Source organism: Mizuhopecten yessoensis, unplaced genomic scaffold, assembly GCF_002113885.1.
Source record: "Mizuhopecten yessoensis strain PY_sf001 unplaced genomic scaffold, ASM211388v2 scaffold1011, whole genome shotgun sequence".
Lineage (NCBI taxonomy): Eukaryota > Metazoa > Mollusca > Bivalvia > Pectinida > Pectinidae > Mizuhopecten > Mizuhopecten yessoensis.
Genome location: NW_018403833.1, coordinates 426,725 through 449,796, shown reverse-complemented (window position 1 = coordinate 449,796; position 23,072 = coordinate 426,725). Strand labels below are relative to the sequence as shown.

The following is a 23,072-nucleotide window of genomic DNA, read 5'->3' as shown; positions in this document are numbered from 1 at the left end:
TGTGTATTTGTATGTGCTGGGATGTTAGGTGATGTTACACACTGTAGGTGAGCCAGGATGTTAGATGTGTGTATTTGTATGTGCTGGGATGTTAGGTGATGTTACACACTGTAGGTGAGCCAGGATGTTAGATGTGTGTATTTGTATGTGTTGGGATGTTAGGTGATGATACACACTGTAGGTGAGCCAGCATGTTAGATGTGTGTATTTGTATGTGTTAGGATGTTAGGTGATGTTACACACTGTAGGTGAGCCAGCATGTTGGATGTGTTTATTTGTATGTACTGGGATGTTAGGTGATGATACACACTGTAGGTGAGCCAGGGTGTTAGATGTGTTTATTTGTATGTGCTGGGATGTTAGGTGATGATACACGCTGTAGATGAGCCAGGATGTTAGATGTGTTTATTTGTATGTGCTGGGATGTTAGTTGATGTTACACACTGTAGGTTAGTCAGGATGTTAGATGCGTGTATTTGTATGTGCTGGAATGTTAGGTGATGTTACACACTGTAGATGAGCCAGGATGTTAGATGTGTTTATTTGTATGTGCTAGGATGTTAGTTGATGTTACACACTGTCGGTTAGTCAGGATGTTAGATGTGTGTATTTGTATGTGCTGGGATGTTAGTTGATGTTACACACTGTAGGTTAGTCAGGATGTTAGATGTGTGTATTTGTATGTGCTGGAATGTTAGGTGATGTTACACACTGTAGGTGAGCCAGGATGTTAGATGTGTGTATGTGATGGGATGTTAGGTGATGTTACACACTGTAGATGAGCCAGGATGTTAGATGTGTTTATTTGTATGTGCTGGGATGTTAGGTGATGTTACACACTGTAGGTGAGCCAGCATGTTAGATGTGTTTATTTGTATGTGCTGGGATGTTAGGTGATGATACACACTGTAGGTGTGCCAGGATGTTAGAATTGTGTATTTGTATGTGCTGGGATGTTAGGTAATGTTACATACTGTAGGTGAGCCAGGATGTTAGATGTGTGTATGTGTATGTGCTGGGTTGTTAGGTGCTGTTACACACTGTAGGTGAGCCAGGATGTTAGATGTGTGTATTTGTATGTGCTGGGATGTTAGGTGATGTTACACACTGTAGGTGAGCCAGCATGTTAGATGTGTGTATGTTATACACTGTAGGTGAGCCAGGATGTTAGATGTGTGTATTTGTATGTGCTGAGATGTTAGGTGATGTTATATACACAATGTAGGTGAGCCAGGATGTTAGATGTGTGTATTTGTATGTACACACTGTAGGTGAGCCGGGATGTTAGATGTGTGTATTTGTATGTGCTGGGATGTTAGGTGATGTTACACACTGTAGGTGAGCCAGGATGTTAGATGTGTGTATTTGTGATGCAGGTGGATAGCTACATCTGCCACATGTGTGGCCGTGGAGACGGGGACGAGTACATGCTGCTCTGTGATGGTTGTGACGACGCCTTCCATACCTACTGTCTGATCCCACCCCTACAAGAGGTCCCTAAAGGGGATTGGCGATGTCCTCGGTGCATTCAACAGGTACGTATTAACACACACTTAATTCTGCAATGAGTTCTGAACTTTTAGATGCTAAAAAGATGGAAACATGTTATAACTTGGTATCAAGGTTTTAAAACCAAAATTGAAAAATGTTAATTTTATCCGATTTTCTTACATTGTTACCAATTGATTTGGCATTTATATAAGCTGTCGGTACCGTTGCCTGATTTTTTATGTCTTTGTTATACGCTCAGGATTGTGACATTGGTTTCTTATTGTTGGTTGATAGCTGTAACTGTGTATATTTATTGTAATCAGTGTAAAATGCTGAACAGGAAGCCGTTCAAAACTTGATAAATTTTGTTACGACAGGTGTGCGGTAAACCACAGGGTCCCTATGGGTTTGAACAGGCAAAGAGAGAGTACAGTCTGCAGTCCTTTGGAGAGATGGCAGATCAGTTCAAATCCAACTACTTCAGTATGCCAGTGCATGTAAGTAGGAATCGGGCACTAGGATTATTATAAATTATAACAGTTTATATTGTTTTAGGCCTTCTTGCGTTAAATATTGAGAAAGTCTTAGTTTTGATTCTTAAAGTTCAAATGTGTTTTCGGGATGTAACATTTTGATGGCCATGTTATGTTTTGTTTGCAGTGTTTGTGTGGGAAATTGTATGTTTTAAGATAAAATTTGTTCTGAAGAACTCTTGGGTATCAAATGATAACATGTCGAGTATAAGCTGCAGAGCCTTTGTCACATAGAAAAAAAAAATCAGTATGTAGTAATGTCCTTTGTAAGGCAACATATTTCAGGAGCAAATTTTCCTTTTTTTCTGAACAATTCCTTTATATATTGCCCAAGATTTAATGACGGACCCCTTTATAATGCCAGAAGTTGCTTGATAGTGGCAGTTAACTATAATTTGTGTATTTAATACAATTGCTCTTACAGTCCCGATCATAACAAGTTAACTTTTGTAACAGATGGTCAGCTGCGAGGCAGTGGAGAAGGAGTTCTGGCGCCTGGTAAACTGTATTGAGGAAGATGTGTGTGTACAGTATGGTGCTGATATCCACGCGGCCGACATGGGCAGTGGCTTCCCCACCAAGGACAATAAAGACATGTTCCCTGAAGACGAGGTATGTAGTCCTGGACGAGTTCACCATCAGGGTACAGATCTACCTTTTGAATGTCTCCATACACATTGTGTTGTTGGAGATTTATCTACACTGAAAGGTTTGCTTATACAATAAGCTATAATATGTACCTGACCTGAATCAAAATTTTATGTAGCAGAATAGCTACAAAATGATCTATATTTATTGCCCCTATACATGTGTAAACATTGCATGCATTACGCATGCAAAAACTTAAAAGTCTGTTTATATAAGTGGAATGTGAAAGGGTGTGCCAGTAAAATGTTTTTTCTGCGTAAAGCATTTAAAATTATTTTTGTTACACAATTCTGTAATGACATTTTATATTTGTGTTGCTAGGAGTACATTAATTCTGGTTGGAACCTGAACAATCTACCTGTTCTAGAACAGTCAGTTCTCTGCCACATCAATGCTGACATCTCTGGAATGAAGGTAGGATATTTTACCTGTTTTGTATCCTTTGTATGGTTATCTCCCTTGATAGCTGGTAGGCGAGGGCCACATCCATAACTGTTTGTTGTATGTAAGTTGTCTCTATTGTACATATATGGATTACTTACACTAGGTATTACAATATTGATTTGTGTGCTTATATAAAGGAATAACACACTGGATGAATCAGCTCTCCTTCAGTTCTGCGGTACTCTTTGAATAAGTTTATATGTAATTGCCTTGTCTTTTATCTCAAATTAGTTTTAAATATTTTATTTTCAACTTGTGGAAAATGTATCAATTCTTTATAATCAACAGATTCCCTGGTGTTATGTTGGGATGTGCTTCTCCAGCTTCTGTTGGCACAATGAGGACCACTGGAGCTACTCTATCAATTATCTCCACTGGTAGGCTACACTCGTTAACTTTTTCATGTGACTGTATGAAAACTGATCTAAATATGTAAAGTGTTACAATATCATAATTCTGAACAAAGCTATACAGACTTGAACAAGGTCTGGAGAGTGCTTGTATTGGTGCTGTGTTATTGTAGTCTAACAGTCTTGGTTGTACATTTATTCCTTGTGAGGTCAAACAATCAATGTTTAAACAGAATACTGTGCATAGGATATTTTCCTTAAGTGATATTTTCATGATTTGTCCACACATTGAGATTAAGAGACATTTACTTTGTTTCTGGTAACCAAGTGTCTGACTTGACATGGTTTGACTGTGATCTATATAATGATATTTTACAAAGTTCACTTACAACAGTTTCTGTATATGTCGGGTTGCTGTTATAACAGGGGTGAGCCTAAGACATGGTATGGGGTTCCGGGCGAGTGTGCCGACCAGTTCGAGGATGCCATGAAAGCCAATGCTCCCGAGCTGTTTGAGCATTCACCAGATCTGTTGCATCAATTGACCACCATTATGAACCCAAATATACTCATGGACATGGGTGTTCCGGTATGTAACCTTATGTCGTGTATAAACTAGATTTGTGTATCAAATAGTCTTGTTATTTTAGATTCATATATCAATCCTTTCTTGCATTGTGGACAAACTGTTGATGTATATTAAAACAATTTAAAGGATGTTTCGTATCTGACTCTGAAAGGTGTAACAAACATTTTAATTTCCTGTTTCATAATATTTGCATCCAGCAAGTAATATATTTGCTTGTAATTTTATCAGTTTTTACTGCTGTTTATTCAAACATATTTTATTGACATTGAACAGTCGAAGGGATTGGGCACAAGTTCTTGCAACTTATACTAGGCCCTCTCCTTTATTGCTGTGGAGTGATGAAGTTTAAAAACTGTGATAACAGAATTTAAAAGGAAATCAAAAACCTATTTTTTAAAAGTACAGTCGTAATGAGTTTAATGTTACATTAACAGATTGTTAGAACCAACCAGCACGCTGGAGAATTCATTGTTACCTTCCCACGGGCCTATCACGCTGGATTCAACCAAGGCTACAACTTTGCGGAGGCAGTCAACTTCTGTCCAGCTGACTGGGTCAGTATTCACTTCACAGATAGTATAATGTTCCTGTTTAGTTCAGCACTGAAAATCAGTCTATCCTTCCTCCATACTTTTAGGAGCAAATTAAGAATTTCACTGTTAAATTACCTGTACCAACAACTATCAAAGATACATATCATTAAGCGTAGTTGATTGATTGATTTTTCATACCATAAATAAGGTGGAAATGCCCAAATTCCAGGAAAAACTCTGGCATAGTAGGGCTATCATTGATGGATTCAATATCGATATAACATTGATAAAAACTTGTTTGATATGATATTGATACAATTTAAGCATATCAAAACTGGGCTGTATAAAAAAATGTATTTCAATTTAGACACAATAGCTGTATGAAAATTTCATGTCCTTAAATAGAGGTTGTTGACATTTAGAATGGAAATGATTGCATTTCATTCATGACTGGTCAATATATCTATATTATTTGTCATCAATGTATCAATACATTTTTTTCTCATCAATGACAGCCCTATGGCATAGTATTATTGTTGGATGATGACATGATTTGAATATTACAATATTTCATCCCTAAAATACAATAAATTTGTGTAAATCATATAAACCAGTCATTAAAAAGTATATGCTCCATTTTCATAACAATGTTTTTACTTTTCCACTTTTTATGCAGCTACCCATTGGTAGGGCCTGTATTGACCACTACAGAAGCTTGAATCGCCAGTGTGTCTTCTCCCATGAGGAGTTGGTGTGTAAGATGGCTGCTGATCCTGACAACCTTGACCTCAAGGTCGCTGCTTGTACCCACCATGATTTACTGGGAATCGTTGAGAAGGAGAAACAGCTACGCAAGAAGCTTCTAGACAGAGTAAGTTGTGTTAATTAAATCATTGGTGGGTAGTTATCAATCAGACGAGAAAAGGGGTAGACTTGAAATATTGCCAACTTAAAGATACATGCTACATGTTACTTTGAAGTGATGTCCTTTCAAAAAGAGTTCCACACTAAAAATAAGAACACATTTTTATTATAATAAAGGACTTAGTTTACACTTTTATGATATACAAGAATCATGCGGTAATAATGCTGTGGTTATTCATAATTTGAAATCTCTCAAATTCATTAAAAATTTTGAAGGGAAATAACTCTTAAAACAAATCACAGGTAAAACGTGTAAGGTAGCATGTGTCTGTCATTCTTAAATTGAAAAAGTTTTTTGTTTGTTGTAAATACTTATTGAGTCAGAATATTACAATCAAATGTTTTGAATCTTGTTCAATGTTCTAGTAAAAGTAGATATATGGAAATGCCAATAACAGTAATAACTAAAGCAAAAATCTCCTTACTTGTAGGGTACCATGGAGGCTGAGCGTGAGGCATTTGAGTTATTACCTGATGATGAGAGGCAATGTGACTCATGTAAAACAACCTGTTTCCTGTCGGGAGTCACCTGCCCTTGTAGTCCTAGTAAGTAAAGCAATATTTCTGTTGGACTTTATTTAAATCTTTAGTTTATCATCTGTTATACTAGTAGCAACGGCTGTGCATGCTTATTCCACAGCACACTTAATCAATATAGTTTAAAACTAACACAAATTTTGTGTATTACCAGTTGCAAGATCCCATATTTTGTCTTAATTGAAATGATTTTAGTCAATAGCATAAAAAAGTTTTAATTTATACTGAAATTGAGTCTCTTTCTCTGCTATGTACATTGTTTAATCCATTGGTTCATTGTGTGTCAACGAGTTCTAGAATTTTCATATTATGTCCCCTATGTTGCCAAATTTTGTATGGAATGGTGGAGTGTTGCCCCACTATGTAGAGTTATGGCCCTTTGTTCATTTTTACCGAAGCTTGCCATGATTTGTGAGATTACATCCTGCCTACAATACTTTTGCCTTGTTAATTGGAGGTTGTGTAGTATTCACTAATTGATATATTTTGATTATAAGAAGATTGTTGTTGGATATTTGTTGCATTGTAATCCTGTCCTGTTGTTACTTATGTCTTAAATGTTGTGTCAATACCTAATTTTTTGTCATGTGCATAATTTTGTGTAGATTCCGTAAACACAAAAGTAGCGAAGATCATCATTCTTACAGTTGGACATAACCCCACTTATGATTGTATTACAGACAAGCTGGTGTGTATTCATCATGTGGAGATGCTGTGCGATTGTGACCCGTCACGTCACTGCCTCCGCTACAGGTACACACTGGACGAGCTCCCAGCCATGCTGTACAAACTCAAGGTTCGCGCAGAGTCCTTTGACAACTGGACTAGCAAAGTGGGCGAGGCATTGGAAGCCGCAGGGGATGATCGACTGGGTGAGTTGACATTATTGAAGCAAGTCTTGTCAATGAAATCTGTGTTATTTTGCAATATAGATGTTGTAAGTTGAATCTCGGAGAAACTGTATTATTTATTATTAGAATAATGATCAGATGGTATGTACGTACTAAGAGGATGTCATTTGTGTGTGTGTTCCCTATAAACAGGCTCTGTACCAATATATTGGTAGGATTTCCAATATACAATGTAGATGAAAACAAGGCAAATGGTTTGTATACTACTTTAACTCATTCACCCCAGAAGACACATTTGAACTCTTCCAATTCAAAGGTTAGTATAGTTCAAAATGAAATTTTGGAGGAGAATGAGTTAAGGTTTGTACCCGAAAGGTTAAGGCAAAAGGTCAACAGTCAAATCTTTCTGATTCTGATTTACTGAACATGTACCACATTCCAAAGGGGCTAGATTAGGGTACCTATTTCTGAGACATTTCCTGATTGTTTTCTTTACAGAAATAAGCGAGCTGAAGGAGCTAATTATGGAGGCCGAGGAGAAGCGGTACCCCGACACGGAGCTGCTGCACACCCTTGTTGATGCTGTGGGCGAAGCGGAGAAATGTGCCAGTGTTGCCAATCAGCTGGTCTCAAAGAAAGTCCGTACCAGGTAATGAATAAAAAGGCAATCAATAAGGATACATGCTACCTTGTCCAACTAGTTGTTAGATCATGTGATAATATAATTGAAGTACAAGATCTACTAACTTATGAGGGATTTAACTTAATTAATTTCACAACTGCACTACAGTTTGCAAATTTAAGATGAGCACCAATTTTTTACCTTTACGGAAGAAAGATAAAAAAAAGTATGAACACATACCAATTACTCCATACAATGAATATGAATGTCAAATTGTCAGATTTCAATCTTTTGGTATAAAATTCATAAGGTAACATATCCATATCTCAAAACAGTGATACAAACTGAACTCAACACATTCTGTTTTACTCTACAAGTGATTTGGGAAAATAGCTTTGCAATCATAACTGAATTTTGAGGAAATTTGTTTTGTTGTTGACAGGAACAGACAATCTATGGAAGGGAAATACATAGCCAAGCTCAGTTTAGACGAGTTGAATTGTTTCTATGACCAAGTCTACAACTTACCATGTATTATCAAAGAAGCCAAACTGATCAAGGTAAGATAATGAATAGTTGATATAACCAAGTGTACAATAATTGAACACAACACCTACAATATACTGCTGTGGACATTTGACATATTTTGAGAGTTTTAATTTTCAGCGTATAGAAAAATATCAAGGTTAATGGAGTTTTATTGTACCCCATCTTATGAAAGTTTGGGGTGATGTATTTTGCCTTTCCTTACATGGATCTATGGGAATGTTTTCTGGTGTGTTATACAGTTTCCTACAGAATAATTAAACAGAGATAGTTTTAAAAACTAAGGAAGGTGGAATATCACTAACCAAACCTATGTCACTGTGAGGTATATTTTGAACTCTGACCTCAGTCAAAGTATAACTCTTTATGGAGCATTTCTTCAATAAGTTTTCTGGTCAGATCAACAAATTTAGTGCTGGGTACAATAAGGGAAGTACCAGTAATAAAAACAAGTCTCTGCACTCTAAAAACCTATGTTTTTATCTCTGACCAGACAGTCTGTTCTCCTTCATAGAAAAATTGTGGAACAAATGTTCAGTATTATTATTTCATGCACAATCATTAAGCTTCATCTAGGGAAGTATCCCAAACAAAAGTTATGTCGCTCTTGTAAGTTACATTTTGATCGTAAGTATCATTTAAATAAAAGCTGATTTTGGAGCATTTCTCACATACTTTTTCCATGTAGGATCATCAAACTTAACTCATTCACCCCTGGAATTTCATAATGGACTATTCCAATCTTTGTATTGGAAGAGTTCAAATGCATCTTCAGGGGTGAATGAGTTGAATATGAAAACTCATTTGGCAGCGAAGTGGGGATCTCCACAAAACCAGTTCTGAATTTAATATCGTTACATTAACACCACAGTAATATCATACTGATTTATCTACAGGAACTGCTGGACAAAGTGATCGAATTCCAAAGAGACGCCCAAGATGCATTAGAGGCTGATACCCCTGATTCAGAAAAAATAGAACAGCTGATCGACTTCAGTGTTACACTTGATGTTGACTTGCCAGAAATACCAAGACTCAAACAGGTGTGGCACCTTGATTAATGCTTGTCTTTTCCGTTGGTGTTGATTTGAAGGAAAGCTCATGTTGATGTTTGGAATTGAAAACAACATTTTCTGTCCACTTGGGGAAATTGTACAATGTCAGTTCAGAGGTTGCATATTTTAATGTGTACATGTATCCTGTTTTCAGAATTTTAAGGAATATTCTTTGGGATCATTTCAGATGTTTAAAGATGTTTTTAGGAATTAATTCACCTTAACCTCAATTTATTGTATAGACATAAATCATAGGAAATTTTCAATTGCAAATTGTCTTGCAATGATCATTGTATTGTATAAAACATTTGTTGACCCTCAGGTTCTACAACAAGCCAAGTGGCTGGACGAGGTACGTCTGACACTGCGAGACCCTCTGAATGTCACCCTGGATGTGATGAGAGAACTGATGGAGTCTGGTGTTGGCCTAGCCCCACATCCTGCCGTAGAGAAAGCCATGGCAGAGCTCCAGGAGCTTCTCACCATCAGCGAGCGATGGGAGGAGAAAGCCAGGATCTGCCTACAGGCCAGGTAACAATGTCAAGATTATGATCCCTGCATTTTCTGATTTGCCTCGAGTCTCAATACAACTTGCTGTTAGCCATCAGTGAACTTCTCCCTTGTGAAACTGAAGAATAAATGAGCATATTTAAACTATAGTGCATCTCTGGGTAAAGAGTAATTTTGTATAATGCTGGTTGTGCTTTCTGTCGGCCGGGGCACAAGCTGCATGACCATATTAGGGATAAATCTAGGAAAGACTAGTCTATGGAGCTAATGTCTTTTAATTCAACATATAAATGGAAATGGTAAACAAAATTTGTTAATCAACAAAAATTGTATAAACTACTACAATAATTCATTTTGTAGCTAACATTAGAACATTTCTAACTATTTTAGTTATCATAACATTTCAGTGTTCTATCTATGGTATATTTGACAAACATTTGAATTTAGCTACCCAATAGCTTTTACCATTTCATGATTACATTTGTGGTATGGAACTGAATGGTAGCAACATAAAATCCATCGTAATCAAGCTGTGAAATGATTTTACTTCATTTTGTGGTTCAAACTGCATGGTACAAGAGTATGATTAATTAATCACACAACAAGGGTTCGAGACCTACGTGGGGCAGTCGCCAGGTACTGGCCGTAGGTCGGTGTTTTTTCTACGGGAACTTGGGCTTTCCTCCACCACCGAAACCTGGCACGTCTTTAAATGACCATAGCTGTTAATAGTACGTAAAACACAAACACACCAAAAAAATCATGTTGTTTATGAATTTTGTTGTTTATTTCAGACCTCGTCATGTGATGGCTACCCTGGAGGCCATTATTAATGAAGCAAAGGGGATTCCCGCCTACTTGCCAAATGTAACTGCTCTAAAAGATGCCCTAAGGAAAGCCAAGGACTGGACAGTGAGGGTGGAGAATGTGCAGGTAAACAGCATTTACATAGATGGAAATCATCTCAAACATAAGAATTGTGTTAATATCTTTTAGATTGTGGGTCAAATAAATCCAGGAGGTTATTTTGATGTCATATCTTTTATTTGTTTACCAGAATTCTGACTCGTACCCCTACCTGGACATCCTGGAGACGTTGGTCAACAAGGGCCGGCCCATCCCTGTCCGTCTGGACCAGCTACCACAGGTCGAGTCTCAGGTAGCTGCTGCCAAGTCCTGGAGGGAGAGGACTGCCAGAACATTCCTCAAAAAGAACTGTACCTACTCCCTCCTAGAGGTAGGTAACATTGTGTTTCAGCCCTGTAACGGTGAGTACCTGCTCTGTCTTTATACTTATAATAGACTGTCATTCATTAAGAGAGTAGGATTCCATATCAATGAAAAAAATTAAAACCTACCACATGAATGTGATTCAGGTGTTGTCTCCCCGAGCTGACATCGGCATCTATAGTGGAGGTAAAAACAAAAAGAAAAAGTTCAAGGAGGGCGAGAAGGAAAAGAAGGATGTTGAAACCAATAACAACAACCTCGACATCAAGATAGAAGACCAGCGAGACCCAGCAGCTATTGTAAGTTCTCGCGTTGAAACCAGGCAGTATTAGTGTTATAGGTAAAACTTACTGTTAGTGTGTCTGTAGACACAGGTGCTATCCTTGCTTATCTCGGTAAAACAACTACACTTGTATTACCTATGTAGATATTTATATTTGTGGTAGGGAACTTAAATGAAGCAACAACAACAAAATGCCAGATTCAAGCCTTGACATTAATTCACTTCCTTTCATGGATTAAACTGCATGCTACAACTAATTCAAAGGAAAGATCTACAATTCTGTAACACCATTTGTGTTCCATGTGGATTTGATCCTTGGATGTCAGAGTCAGGTGGATTTAATCCAAGAATATCATTGTTAACATATTGTGCTGTGCATTTCATTGAAGAAAAATTTCATTGAAGAAAAAGGATGTTGAGGTGTATTGTTAAATTTATAATAGTTTGATCCAATGATTTCTTGCCTTAAAATAGACTAAATTGTTGTTATTTTGTCAGGTGGCAGCATTTAAAGTGGCCGAGCAGAAGGAGGTGGACTGTATGTGTGAGCTGAGGGATAGGAATGTGAGCAAGATCAATCAGGAGGGGGAGGAAGTCAAGTACTGTGTGTGTCGGAAGGGAGCCTCAGGCTTCATGTTACAGTGTGAACTCTGCAAGGACTGGTTCCACGGTAAGTCACAAATATATAGAGGTTACAGTGTGAACCCTGCAAGGACTGGTTTCATGGTAAGTCGCCATAATATATAGAGGTTACAGTGTGAACTCTGCAAGGACTGGTTCCACGGTAAGTCACTATGATATATAGAGATTACAGTGTGAACAATACAAGGACTGGTTCCACGGTAAGTCACTATAATATATAGAGGTTACAGTGTGAACTCTGCATGGACTGGTTCCATGGTAAGTTAAATTTTAATAGATAAACATTTTAAAGAAACAGTCTATGATACGACAATATGACTATGTTTTAAATATTTATGATGCTGTTATTGACACTCGTCTAAACTATTTGTTAAATATTTGTTGATATGGACCTAGAGGCTGTAAGCCTTCGTCCATTATTATTCAATTCAATTCAATCAAGTCACTATAATATATAGAGGCTACAGTGTAAACGCTGTAAGAACAGGTTTCATAGTAAGTCACTTGAATGTAGACGCTGAGGTTAAACTGAACTTCTTTGTCTTACAACAAATTTCATAACTGTATGCTGTATCATTGAAAAGAATTGTTTCTAGATGCAAACATTGAAACTATAATGTTTAAAACTAACACTAAATAATTTTGTTTGCAGGCACATGTGTACCACTTCCGAAATCTGCAAATATGAAAAATAAGTCGTCTCAGGCAGCAGCTGTACAGGCTGCCAAAGATCTCAAGTTTTTATGTCCCCAGTGCTTAAGGTCGCGACGCCCTCGACTAGAGACAATACTTTCACTCCTCGTATCCCTCCAGAAACTTCCAGTGCGCTTGCCAGAGGGGGAGGCCCTTCAGTGTTTAACAGAACGTGCCATGGCCTGGCAGGACCGTGCCCGCCAAGCTCTAACCACAAGTGAACTCGCCTCAGCTTTGGCTAAACTCAGTGTGTTGAGTCAAAGAATGGTGGAACAGGCGGCACGCGAAAAAACTGAGAAAATTATAAACGCAGAACTGCTTAAAGCTGCTAATAATCCAGAGTTACAGGGACATTTAGCCAGTGTAACTCAAAGTGCTTTTGGTGGGACTGCGGGAGGTGGGGGTGGGTCTGCTAGTGCATCCTTGTCTGGGAAGCATTCAGATTCTGGGAACTTCAGTTTGGAGGCTGAAAACTCATTTACAATTCCATTGTCACCTCAGTCGTCACATAACTCGGACGACATTCAGATGGAGGTGGAGGTGATCAGTTCAGCACAACAGCAACAAAACCACAGTGGCATGTCAGAGCATGCTTATTCTTCAGCCTCCAAAACCAGTAACAGTAAGTACTCTCCTTGTTGGCAAATTTAATCATGTTAATAAATGTACCTACAGTCATCTTTTTAATGGAAGTTTATGGAAAGTCGTGACATTTTGACAAATTTTTCCTCCTCTGATCTTCTTTCATTACATGATGATGGCCAGACTTTTTATTGGCAGAGACGTTTTTGACATCCATTGTAGGATATCAAAGATGGCCTACATGATCTATGAATTGAGTCATTGTTTACCTTTTATAAATGGAGATACAGGTCTTGACCAGTGTAATACAAAGTTCTTTTATGTTCTGATTGGCTAATATATGTTGGACTTCCTTGGTTTAGAGGTCAAATAAAAAATATCAGAAAGATGGGGTCACAGGACCTCTTGTTTTTACTGACATGGCAAAATAAAAACATGAGAAAGAGTCGGTTAGTATAACTTTATCATTGCACTAAAATATCAAATTACCAGAAATTTACAGGGATGGGAAAAGTAGAAAAAGTCTATGCTTAATTTTTTTACATCTTCAGGACTTTAGTGTTTAGATAAAAATGTCAAAAAGGACTTCTTTATGTGCTTTTATTTCAAAAATAATTAATTGCATTTACCTGATGGTTTTGTAGATGCATCACCACGTAAACACCAGAGAAAGTCGCCGCTGGTGGCCCGGACCCTTGAGGCCCCGGTCCTGGAGCTTTCAAGCACGGCCAAGAGTCAACTAGAGGAACTGATGATGGAAGGAGACCTTCTGGAAGTGTCACTGGATGAGACACAGCACATCTGGAGGATCCTACAGGCCTGCCAGCCTAGGGCAGACCACAAGTTCCTTGAACTAGAGGACAGTAAGGTATGCCCTAGATCTAAGCTGTATATTAGATTTGTCATTTAAATATCTATATTTCATTTAGAAAACAACATCAGGCTGTTATGTATCACACTCATTGACTGATTTTAGCTGAACTGAGTTGGCTTTCAATATATGTAAAAATGAATTGAGCTACCCAATAGCTTTTACCATTTCACTGTCTCTGTTTGTGATGTGGTACTGAATGGTAGCAACATCAAATCCACCAGATTCAAGCCATGGAATTGATTCACTTCCTTTCATGGTAAAAACTGCATGGTACAAGCACTGAAAAAAAAAATATAAGCATCAAATGACTATCATCAACTTATTGTAAATAAGTTATGAGTCACTGTAAGGCTTTCAATCTTTTAAATGGTGTAATAATGCCTAAGATGAGGGGAACCTATATTTAAAGACAATTAATTTATTATTGCAGGATAACATAACCAGTATTCCCATCAGCAGCGAGCGTGAAAAGCTGCAGATCAAGATAAAGAAGGAGAAAGACCCTGAGAAGAAAAAGAAGAAAAGGAAGAAGTTAGAGGATGGGACAGAAGTGAAGATGAAGAAGAGCAAAGAAGTGAAGGAGGTAGCTGAAGCAGGTGCTGGGGAAGCAGGAGGAGGAGGAGGAGGGGGCGGTGGAGGAGGAGGAGGAGGTGTTGCTGCCATGATGAAGGTCAAGAAAATCAAAATCAAGAAAGAGAAAGACCCCATCAAGGAAAAGAAAGTAGCTAAGGACCTAGACAACATGGAAATTGGTAAATATTCTTACTACTGATTTTATCTGCAGATTATCTTGATCCTGTTGTTTCAAAATGACGTCTTCTTTGTTTTAATGCATTTTATTTTTATTACACAGTGATTTTCAAGGGTTATCGACCAGCAGTTCTGCACAAATTTAAATGTGTGAACACTTATTTTACTTTTTTTTGTCTTCATCAGCTGCAAGCATGGACATATCAACTATAGCATCGGAGGCTGAAAAGATAAAGAAGGCTGGAGAGAAAGCCGACAGATTAAAGAAATTAGGAGAGGAGAAACTGAAGAAGAAAAAAATGAAAGTAGTTAAGAAAGAAGGAGTAGTAGTGGTCGAGGAGCTCATCAAAAAGAAGAGAATGAAACCGAAAGTAAAACGGGAAAGGAAAGGGAAGGGAAGTCTGGTCAGGCACGACGATGATAAAGACGATGAGAATGATGATGACTGTGCTGCAACCAAATGCCTCAAACCAACAGGTATGTTGTCGCACCAACAGGTGTGTTCTCAAACCTACAAGTGTGTTCTAGGTGCGTTCTCAAACCTACAGGTAAGCTGTTACACAAACAGGTGTGTTCTCAAACCTACAGGTGTATTGTTGCACAGTGTGTTTTCAAACCTACAGGTGTGTTCTCCTCAAACCTACAACCTACAATCGTACAAGTATATTATTGATTTAATCAACAAATGCTTATTACTCTCAATACATTTTCTTTCCCACCAACAAATAGATAACCATTTAATTTTTGCTTAAGGTCATTGGAGTGTATTGATAAACGGAAACAGGAAGTACATCCCTAGTTGAAAATCCAATGTGGGGAGACAGTATCACAATTTCCGCAAATTCTAATGTTTAATATTAAACTGATGAATATTGTATGTTTATTATTGACAGAACAATGTGTTCTCTCGATATTAAAGTATTTCAAAGCAATCCAGGCATTAATTCAGGGTTTTTTTTATCAGTGAGTCACATGTGTCCATTTTTTCTTTACTTCAGGAAATCGGCTACCTATTTCACTACTGTGAAGTTTTTCAAGAACAATAACTCTTACCTGCAATTACTATGTGTATATGGTTTTATTATAAAATGTCAATTTTTATATCGTGTATAGAGATTTTTACACAATTTCAGCATTCATTAAATTGATATACATTAATGCAATACTAATGTATGTCAGTATTATTTTTATTGACATCATTTCATTTCTTTTTCAAAATTCACTCCTTTTTACATAAATTTCCATTTAAAATCCTTAAAATTCTGACAACCTGTATTTTTTTTGTGGCAGAAAATTTTCTTTACTTTAAAGCAATATAACTACAAAATTTAAAGAAATTCTACTGAGAAATGGTGACACAATCCTATTACCTTAATACTAACCTGTCTTTTTCTTTACAGGTGAAGAAGTGAACTGGGTACAGTGTGATCGCTGTGAGGATTGGTACCACCTTCTGTGTGTAGGCTTAGGGGCAGAGGAGATCTCGGAGGACGAGGAGTATCAATGCTATAGGTGTAGAAATCTACACTGCTCCGACTCCTATGTTCCCCCTGTCACCTCAGACCCTCGCTTCCCCCATAGCATGGACTCCCAGGCTCCTGACAACCAAGTGCCAGTCATCAAATCAGAACCACAGGACCTGACTTGTCACGAGTCAATGGATCTTACAATGGACACATCTCCAGTGGACGAGGAGGAGCACACATCTCTGGTGGACGATTCAGCCCTCGAGTGTAATAATCCTCTCACAGAAAATACCGAGGACAGTGGTAAGAATCTCCTCCCTGGGGAAGAGGCTCGTGCTGTTGTTGGTGAAAAGTGCCAGGTTATGCCAACGGTCTTGGCACAGGACACTGATGCTATGGACATCACGGGGGCGGGGATACAGGAGGGATTCTCAGAATCCACTGAAACGGAGTTTGAGTTAGAGAGTGGTATTGAAGAAACTGTGATAGAGGAGGAATCTGTTGTGGACACTACTAGAGTTGTGAGTGACCCATCAATTAATGACTGTGGTGTAGAGGTGTCTTCCCGAGATTCAAATAACAGCACACCTCTCCTTGACAGTGGGCCGATAGATAACCTGATTGAGTCTGTGTCCTGATTTACCTGTGGGACAGATCCTAATATTTTTGTCCAACCATCGGTCTGATTTCCTGAAGTGATCAGTTCTTATGATCTATCTCCCGAGACTTGTGGTCGAGGAAGTCTGGGCTGTAATAATGTACTAGACAGGATTGAGAGCTTGGCCCTGGGTTCCATAAACATCTCAAACCACCAATCAAGCTATGCTCTCCGACGGGTTTTTACCATTGAAATAGTACATGACGAAATCAGGGCCAGACTAAATATTAACCAGAAATCACACTTTGTGAATTACTAGTCCTAGACTTTCTGTGAAAGCCAAGCTTCTGTTGGTAACACATATATTGATGAAATGGATCGAGAGGAGAAACATACATATTACTTTGGTGTGTGTGAAACAAAGCTAAGGCAATAGTTGTGTACAGCCAGTTTTATGGATGTTGTTCCTCAGTATTTGTATACATATTTCTTCACATACCTCATCGATTCTATAAAGTGAATACTTCACTTCTGTGTTCTATCTGTCACACTACACCATTGGGAGTTTGAATCTGTATTCTATATTGTAAAGGGATTTTTTTTTTTATATAGCGAAACTATTATTTCATGGTTGTTTTTTTTGAAGCATCTGTTTTCCGATTTTTTTTCTTCAATAATAAAGGTCAATTTGGATGTTTTGGGTTGTGAAATGATTTTCATTTGTGTTTCTTTCTGTAAATGACCATTTTCAAACATGTTTCAGCTAAAATAAGATGTACTTAAAGTTATGAACCTTTTAAGCTCCCATGAGAACAAATCAATTAACGCATGCGTTAGTTCTTTAAATGATTCCTTCTTCAACTTATTAAGAATTACAAACTTATTTTCTTGGCGCGGGCATCATGTAGATACTTAAATATTATTTGATTGAAGTAATGCTTTATTTTCTCATATGTCAAAGAGTAATTTTATTTATGTATATTGTGAATATCACATTCAGATTCTTGACTAAATCATAGTTGAATTTGCAGATATGCTTAAGGACTTGCTTAACAAGAAACATCGACAAGGACTTGTAAAATCTGAGAAAAGTCAGTTTAAGTCTTTTTCCAGGCACATGCATGTGATATCAGTTTAGAAAATTTGCTGTAAAAGTTTTCTTAAAAAAATACAGAGCGAGGCAGTTAAGTGATAATGTATCAAGAACTATAAATTATAAAATACCGGTATGACAATTGGTGAATAAAAGGAATACATGTATAAAACAGTTATCACTTTTTTGCTTATTGGATCTTTAAATGTTGGGTGTGGGTAGTACTGTTTTCCAATGTCTCAAAGTTTAGGAAATAGCTCATGTTCACTTAGATTTAAAAACGATGATGAAAACAAGTGGTTCAAATTTTTCCAGAATATTGGGGAAAAAATATTGTCGAAATTCAAATTCAAGAAAAATGTTACTTTTAATAAAAGTCATCAGGGTAATATGTATTAGAATTTTCTCCCTAAAAAGTTTGCGATATATAATTTTCTATGACACAGATGGATGGTAGTAACTTGTACTTTCTGCGTACTCTGATAAGTCCGAAGGCTAGAAACTATATGAGTTTGTCTAAAGGAGCATTTCTCAAAGACTAGTATGATGACTTCAAAATGAGAAAATATGATTTGTCTGTAAAATTGATTTGGAATCTTAATTTATTTCGTGCTTACTTTATTCCGCTTTGTAAATGCTTTGTTATATATATATAGATATATATATATATTTGCACCTGAACATTGCTGTATAAAGCTGTTGTCCATGGAATTACATTGTGACAGAATAGTATGTGCAATGTTTTTTGTTGTTGACCTTTTTTATTAGTTTATGTTGACATATTTAAAACTGTAATTTAAAGTCTGAAATGCTTTACATTGTTGTCAAAATAGGTGATGATTTTTTTGCAAGTAAAGTCGAGCAATCAAATGTTTTTTATTTTTCAAACTCCCTTTACAGTCTAATGTTTGATCTAGGAAGCTGTTGGTTATTAATGGTTTCTAGATTTTATTTTATGAAGAAACATGACGGAATCATGCATGGAAAAGAAACACACTGGTTAATCTTTTCTCTCATTTTTTGTTTGTTAGTAAACAATTGGGTACTTATGTTAATGTGAACACGTTAAAATTAATTCGATAATTTGATGAGGAACAGTCAGTATTAAATAAGTATAAATCTTACTACTGAAAGTATTTTGGTAATGTTATGTCATTTATTTCCATTTCTAAATTGAAACTTCAAAATTATTTAACCAATAGTGTGGCAGAATTATTTGTATCATTTTCAGATTTCTATTGCATTGTTTTGCCTCTCAAACCGATTTTGTTCAAATTAGTTTGTTTTGTTATTTGACCTTTAGTTCATGTTTATTTCCACTGTTCTGATATAGTATGTTCCGTTTATATACGTTCATGAAGTTTGTGTAAGTAAGCATTATGTTGTAAAGATTGTTATTCCTTACATTTTGATTTGAACTTAAGATTAAATAACATTTCTAATTCACAAAACCAAATCATCTTTATCTACTTTGGACCTCACAGATACTGTCTTACCTTCCCAAGAACCTTTCCTATATTTGCAGTATTCAGAAGCTTGCCTTGTTAAAAACCTTTTTGTTACGTACAGGAAGCATGTGGGACGTAACCAAAGTTGTACAATTTCAACCAAAATATTTATGATAATGGTTTGTATCGGCTTGATATCACTGAATGGCCTTCCTGTATCACCTTGACCATGTACTGCTTAATACATGGTGATTCTGAACTATGTAACTGTTATTATTAAAGCATATTGTTCACTCAAAGTGAAAGATTTCAAGGTCAAGGTCATTGTTAGACTGCTCATAGGAAGTCAAATCATGATGAGTAGGGATTTAATGTTGATAACCTTTACAGCTTGTATTCAATAACTGATAATGACATGGAAAAGTAGTAAATAAAGGAAAGATTTCTGAAAAAACCCTGATGAAATGTAATTGGCACTAATATTAAATATGCATTATTTGTATGTTCAGGAGAAGAAATGTATATATATAGTTCTGAATTATCATTGTCTATATATCACGTACATAGCTGAACGTATACCATGTGAGTAGACTTGTATATGCTGACAAAAGTGCTTTGTGGATAAGGCTTTAATATCGGTGTATGATCTTGTAGAATATCATCTGTTGTATAAATAGTCCAATTCTGTAACATTTTGTCACATTGCAGAAATGCATCCAAAAACATAATAAATTTTATTGACATTGTCAATACATATATATAAGTGTTTGAGGTTTCTTTAGACCATCATGTGGAAATTAAACTATAACTGCCTTGTATGAAATATAGAGATAAAAAGAGATTTTATCAGCCATGACAACATGACATATTATTGTATTATGCATTGCTTGTCCACATGTCATATTAAATTATCCAATTAGGAATGATTGAAAAGAATGTATTTGTTTAAAATGAGTCGCTCATGAGCTGGATCAAGTAGTGAAATTATTTTAGATTATTTGTGATATAAGTGTCTTATTGGCTGTGAAGCACTGACTTTGGGTTAGTCCCACACAAAACATCTGATTTAAGCAGACAAAAAGGAGCAGTGCTAAATTTCCGTCTGCCATGAAAAGCAAACTCACTAGCAGTCACAGAATCATAGCAAGACTTAGTTCTGCAAGCAAAGCCCGAAGAAAAAACGCATTGACAATAACGTTTGCCTTGACTGGATCAATATACTTTTCACTAAAGCTGGTGGACGGAAGAAGAGGAACACTTGATTACAATCTGCCACGTCAGCAGGAAAGCCTATCTGAGCTAGACCTTCAATTTTCATGCGTGGATATGTACCGGAGAGGGGCAGATGGAGCAGATCGAAAGTTGAAGGTAATGCAGAGCTGATCCAATAGAAGCAATAGTAGCTCTAGACGTTTGCTTCGGCCAAAAGGGACGCTATGAAGTCTGAAGCTATGTCGCCTGGTGTTTGTCTGTCCGCCGTTTAGAGGCTCGTGCCAACACGGTTCTGTTCTGAAAGTAATGCACACGTATTCATTTTGTGCCCGTCCAGGGAGACAAGTATTTGAATTTTGAATTAGGGAGATGTGGGTCGACAACTTAGTGTTGTATGCTACAGAAATTAAATTTCCAAACATATCTACGAGGTGTGTACCGTGCATGTCAAACCGCCAGGAAAATCGAAGACGTCAGTTGCCATATCGTTAGCACCAGTTACTGACTAGAGAAGGTATCGGGCAGTTTCATACGGCCCGAAAGATGCTTGACCTTCATGGTCAAATACATGTCGTAGAGCAGAAGGAAACCAAAGTTACAAAAGGACGTAGAATATGAGATCTGGTGCCCTCTGGTTTTCCAAGTAAGCTATTGCAACTGTTGTAGAGTTGTCTGTCCGCCGTTTAGAGGCTCGTGCCAACACGTTTCTGTTCTTCTTGACCAATATACTTCCTTCTTAAAAGCATTTTTTCTCCAAGCAAATTCTTAATAGTGTAAGCAGCATCAGGAACTATTTTTCTTCATTGGCGATCTCGCAAGTTGAATATACCCCATACTCATTTTAGAAATCGAGTCAGTTTTCTGAATTATGTTCTTTTTAGGGCTTGTCATACATGACATGGACACCGTATGATTCCTTTTGTTTTAGTTTGACCCCTTAATACTGCTTTACGTGGTATCCTGGTATTGTGACCCTCGAGGTTAATCTTTATTGCGGCGTTGATTTAGACAATGACGACAAATGTTGCAAGAACATTTTAATATCTAACGGGTTGACAGCTGCGTCTTTCTGGCTCTGCCCATGTGTTCAACGAGTTTGATCAGATTAATTCTTTGCTTTAATACACTTATCTTTGTTTAATGGACATATCTATAAAATATTACTCGGCATAATTATACAATGACATTAGTCCGCAAACTCTGTTTATCATGTTAAAAAACAGTGAGTCCGTACATGCATTCCAGGTATTTCATCATCGTTTTGACCATTGACGTGGCAGTCGCATACTTACGTGTGCACTAAATAATCACATTGTCACCCATCTTGTGATTGCAGGATCTCCCTGAGAGGTTCGTGGCCACACTTTTCTGTATTCTAGGTTCGCAAACATGTAATTAACATCAGGAACTAGTTTCTACAGTGGGGATCTCGAAAGAGGTAGCTTTGTTAATATCTGGGGGTTTGGTAATACTTATTTTTCTCTGCCATTCTCGCGGACACGACTAATATTATATTAAGTTTTCTGTTCTTCTGATATTCTCAAAATGACAGTGTTTCCCATGTATCACCTGTTTACATTAACATTCAATTTAGTTTTACACCCCATGCACTGTTTTTCCTACAGTGACCTTGCTGACCCTCTGTTCTACATCAGTCGTCACTGCTTTGGTTATACAAATAAATTTTATATGTACAGTATCAACATATTTAAGTACAGTGTAATATATTTCGGCATTGGACTTTTTAACATCCAGCTTTAATGTATCATATATGTTTTAATCAATAACAGGTTTTTTTCCATTCCATCAAAATATATTAAAAACTCAATATTGATCCTTTATTTAGCCTAATGAGGTAAATATTCATTAAATAATGTATTTTTCTTTGTTCTCTTTTTTGAAGATGCATATCATTTCAACCTTTGCGTCTGTATAAGCCTCGCTCGGTTATACTTGTGCGTTAGCTTTATTCCGATGTCGCCCACATATATAAAGACGCTGGGAGGTACTGAACGTTTTTTTATGTCAACTATCATGTTAGAATAACCTCTTTTTCATGTGATCCGTTACTCCAACAATATGCCATGATTAGGTTGACTTGCCAAGGGTAACAAGAGTGTAATTGATAGCAACAAGAACTAAAGACAATTAAGATAGGTAAACATATTTTATCATTAGCTAAATATAAAAACCGCTTCCCAAAATAATCGTGCTCAACCAACCTCATTTCCCTAAAAGTTGAACAGTTTTCATTATCTTCTATAGTTGGTACCCAAACATGTAGCACCGTCATAAATATGTGCCAAGCAAGACTGTTAACATAATCACGTGAGGTGACAATTTTGTTCTGACGTTGTAATATATTTAATGTTTAAGGATCTCCGTACCACTGCCAAACACTAACTACGCATTGGGAAGTGTATCTGTTCAGTTCTGGAGAAAGCCATCCCATGGGGTACTTTTTTTAAAATGATAAAGGTGAAATAAATGATAAAAAAATAATTAGTCAACTACAGTGTTCTGAGTGATATGTTTTAGCGAGGCTAGATCGGGGTTTGAATAATTGAT

The 23,072-nt window shown here is 36.9% G+C and overlaps 1 protein-coding gene across 3 annotated transcripts; it reads left to right on the top strand.

Moving 5' to 3' along the window:
• Window positions 1-741: 741 nt before the first annotated feature.
• Window positions 742-20,050, top strand: LOC110456225 (lysine-specific demethylase 5A-like). 3 transcript variants are annotated; one of them, XM_021506844.1, is made up of 24 exons: window positions 742-1,113; window positions 1,339-1,535; window positions 1,869-1,988; window positions 2,481-2,636; window positions 2,994-3,086; window positions 3,405-3,493; window positions 3,893-4,055; window positions 4,490-4,609; window positions 5,265-5,459; window positions 5,944-6,058; window positions 6,730-6,921; window positions 7,399-7,549; window positions 7,965-8,082; window positions 8,965-9,111; window positions 9,446-9,654; window positions 10,428-10,566; window positions 10,691-10,870; window positions 11,010-11,162; window positions 11,645-11,816; window positions 12,441-13,103; window positions 13,708-13,931; window positions 14,368-14,689; window positions 14,874-15,164; window positions 16,088-20,050. In XM_021506844.1, exons 2-24 carry the CDS (start codon window positions 1,356-1,358, stop codon window positions 16,789-16,791), a joined length of 4,896 nt encoding a protein of 1,631 aa, XP_021362519.1. In that variant the 5' UTR covers window positions 742-1,113; window positions 1,339-1,355; the 3' UTR covers window positions 16,792-20,050. The 3 variants fall into 3 exon arrangements, with proteins under 3 accessions (XP_021362519.1, XP_021362511.1, XP_021362503.1); XM_021506836.1 differs by having other exon boundaries at window positions 1,226-1,535; XM_021506828.1 differs by having other exon boundaries at window positions 1,155-1,535.
• Window positions 20,051-23,072: the final 3,022 nt, after the last annotated feature.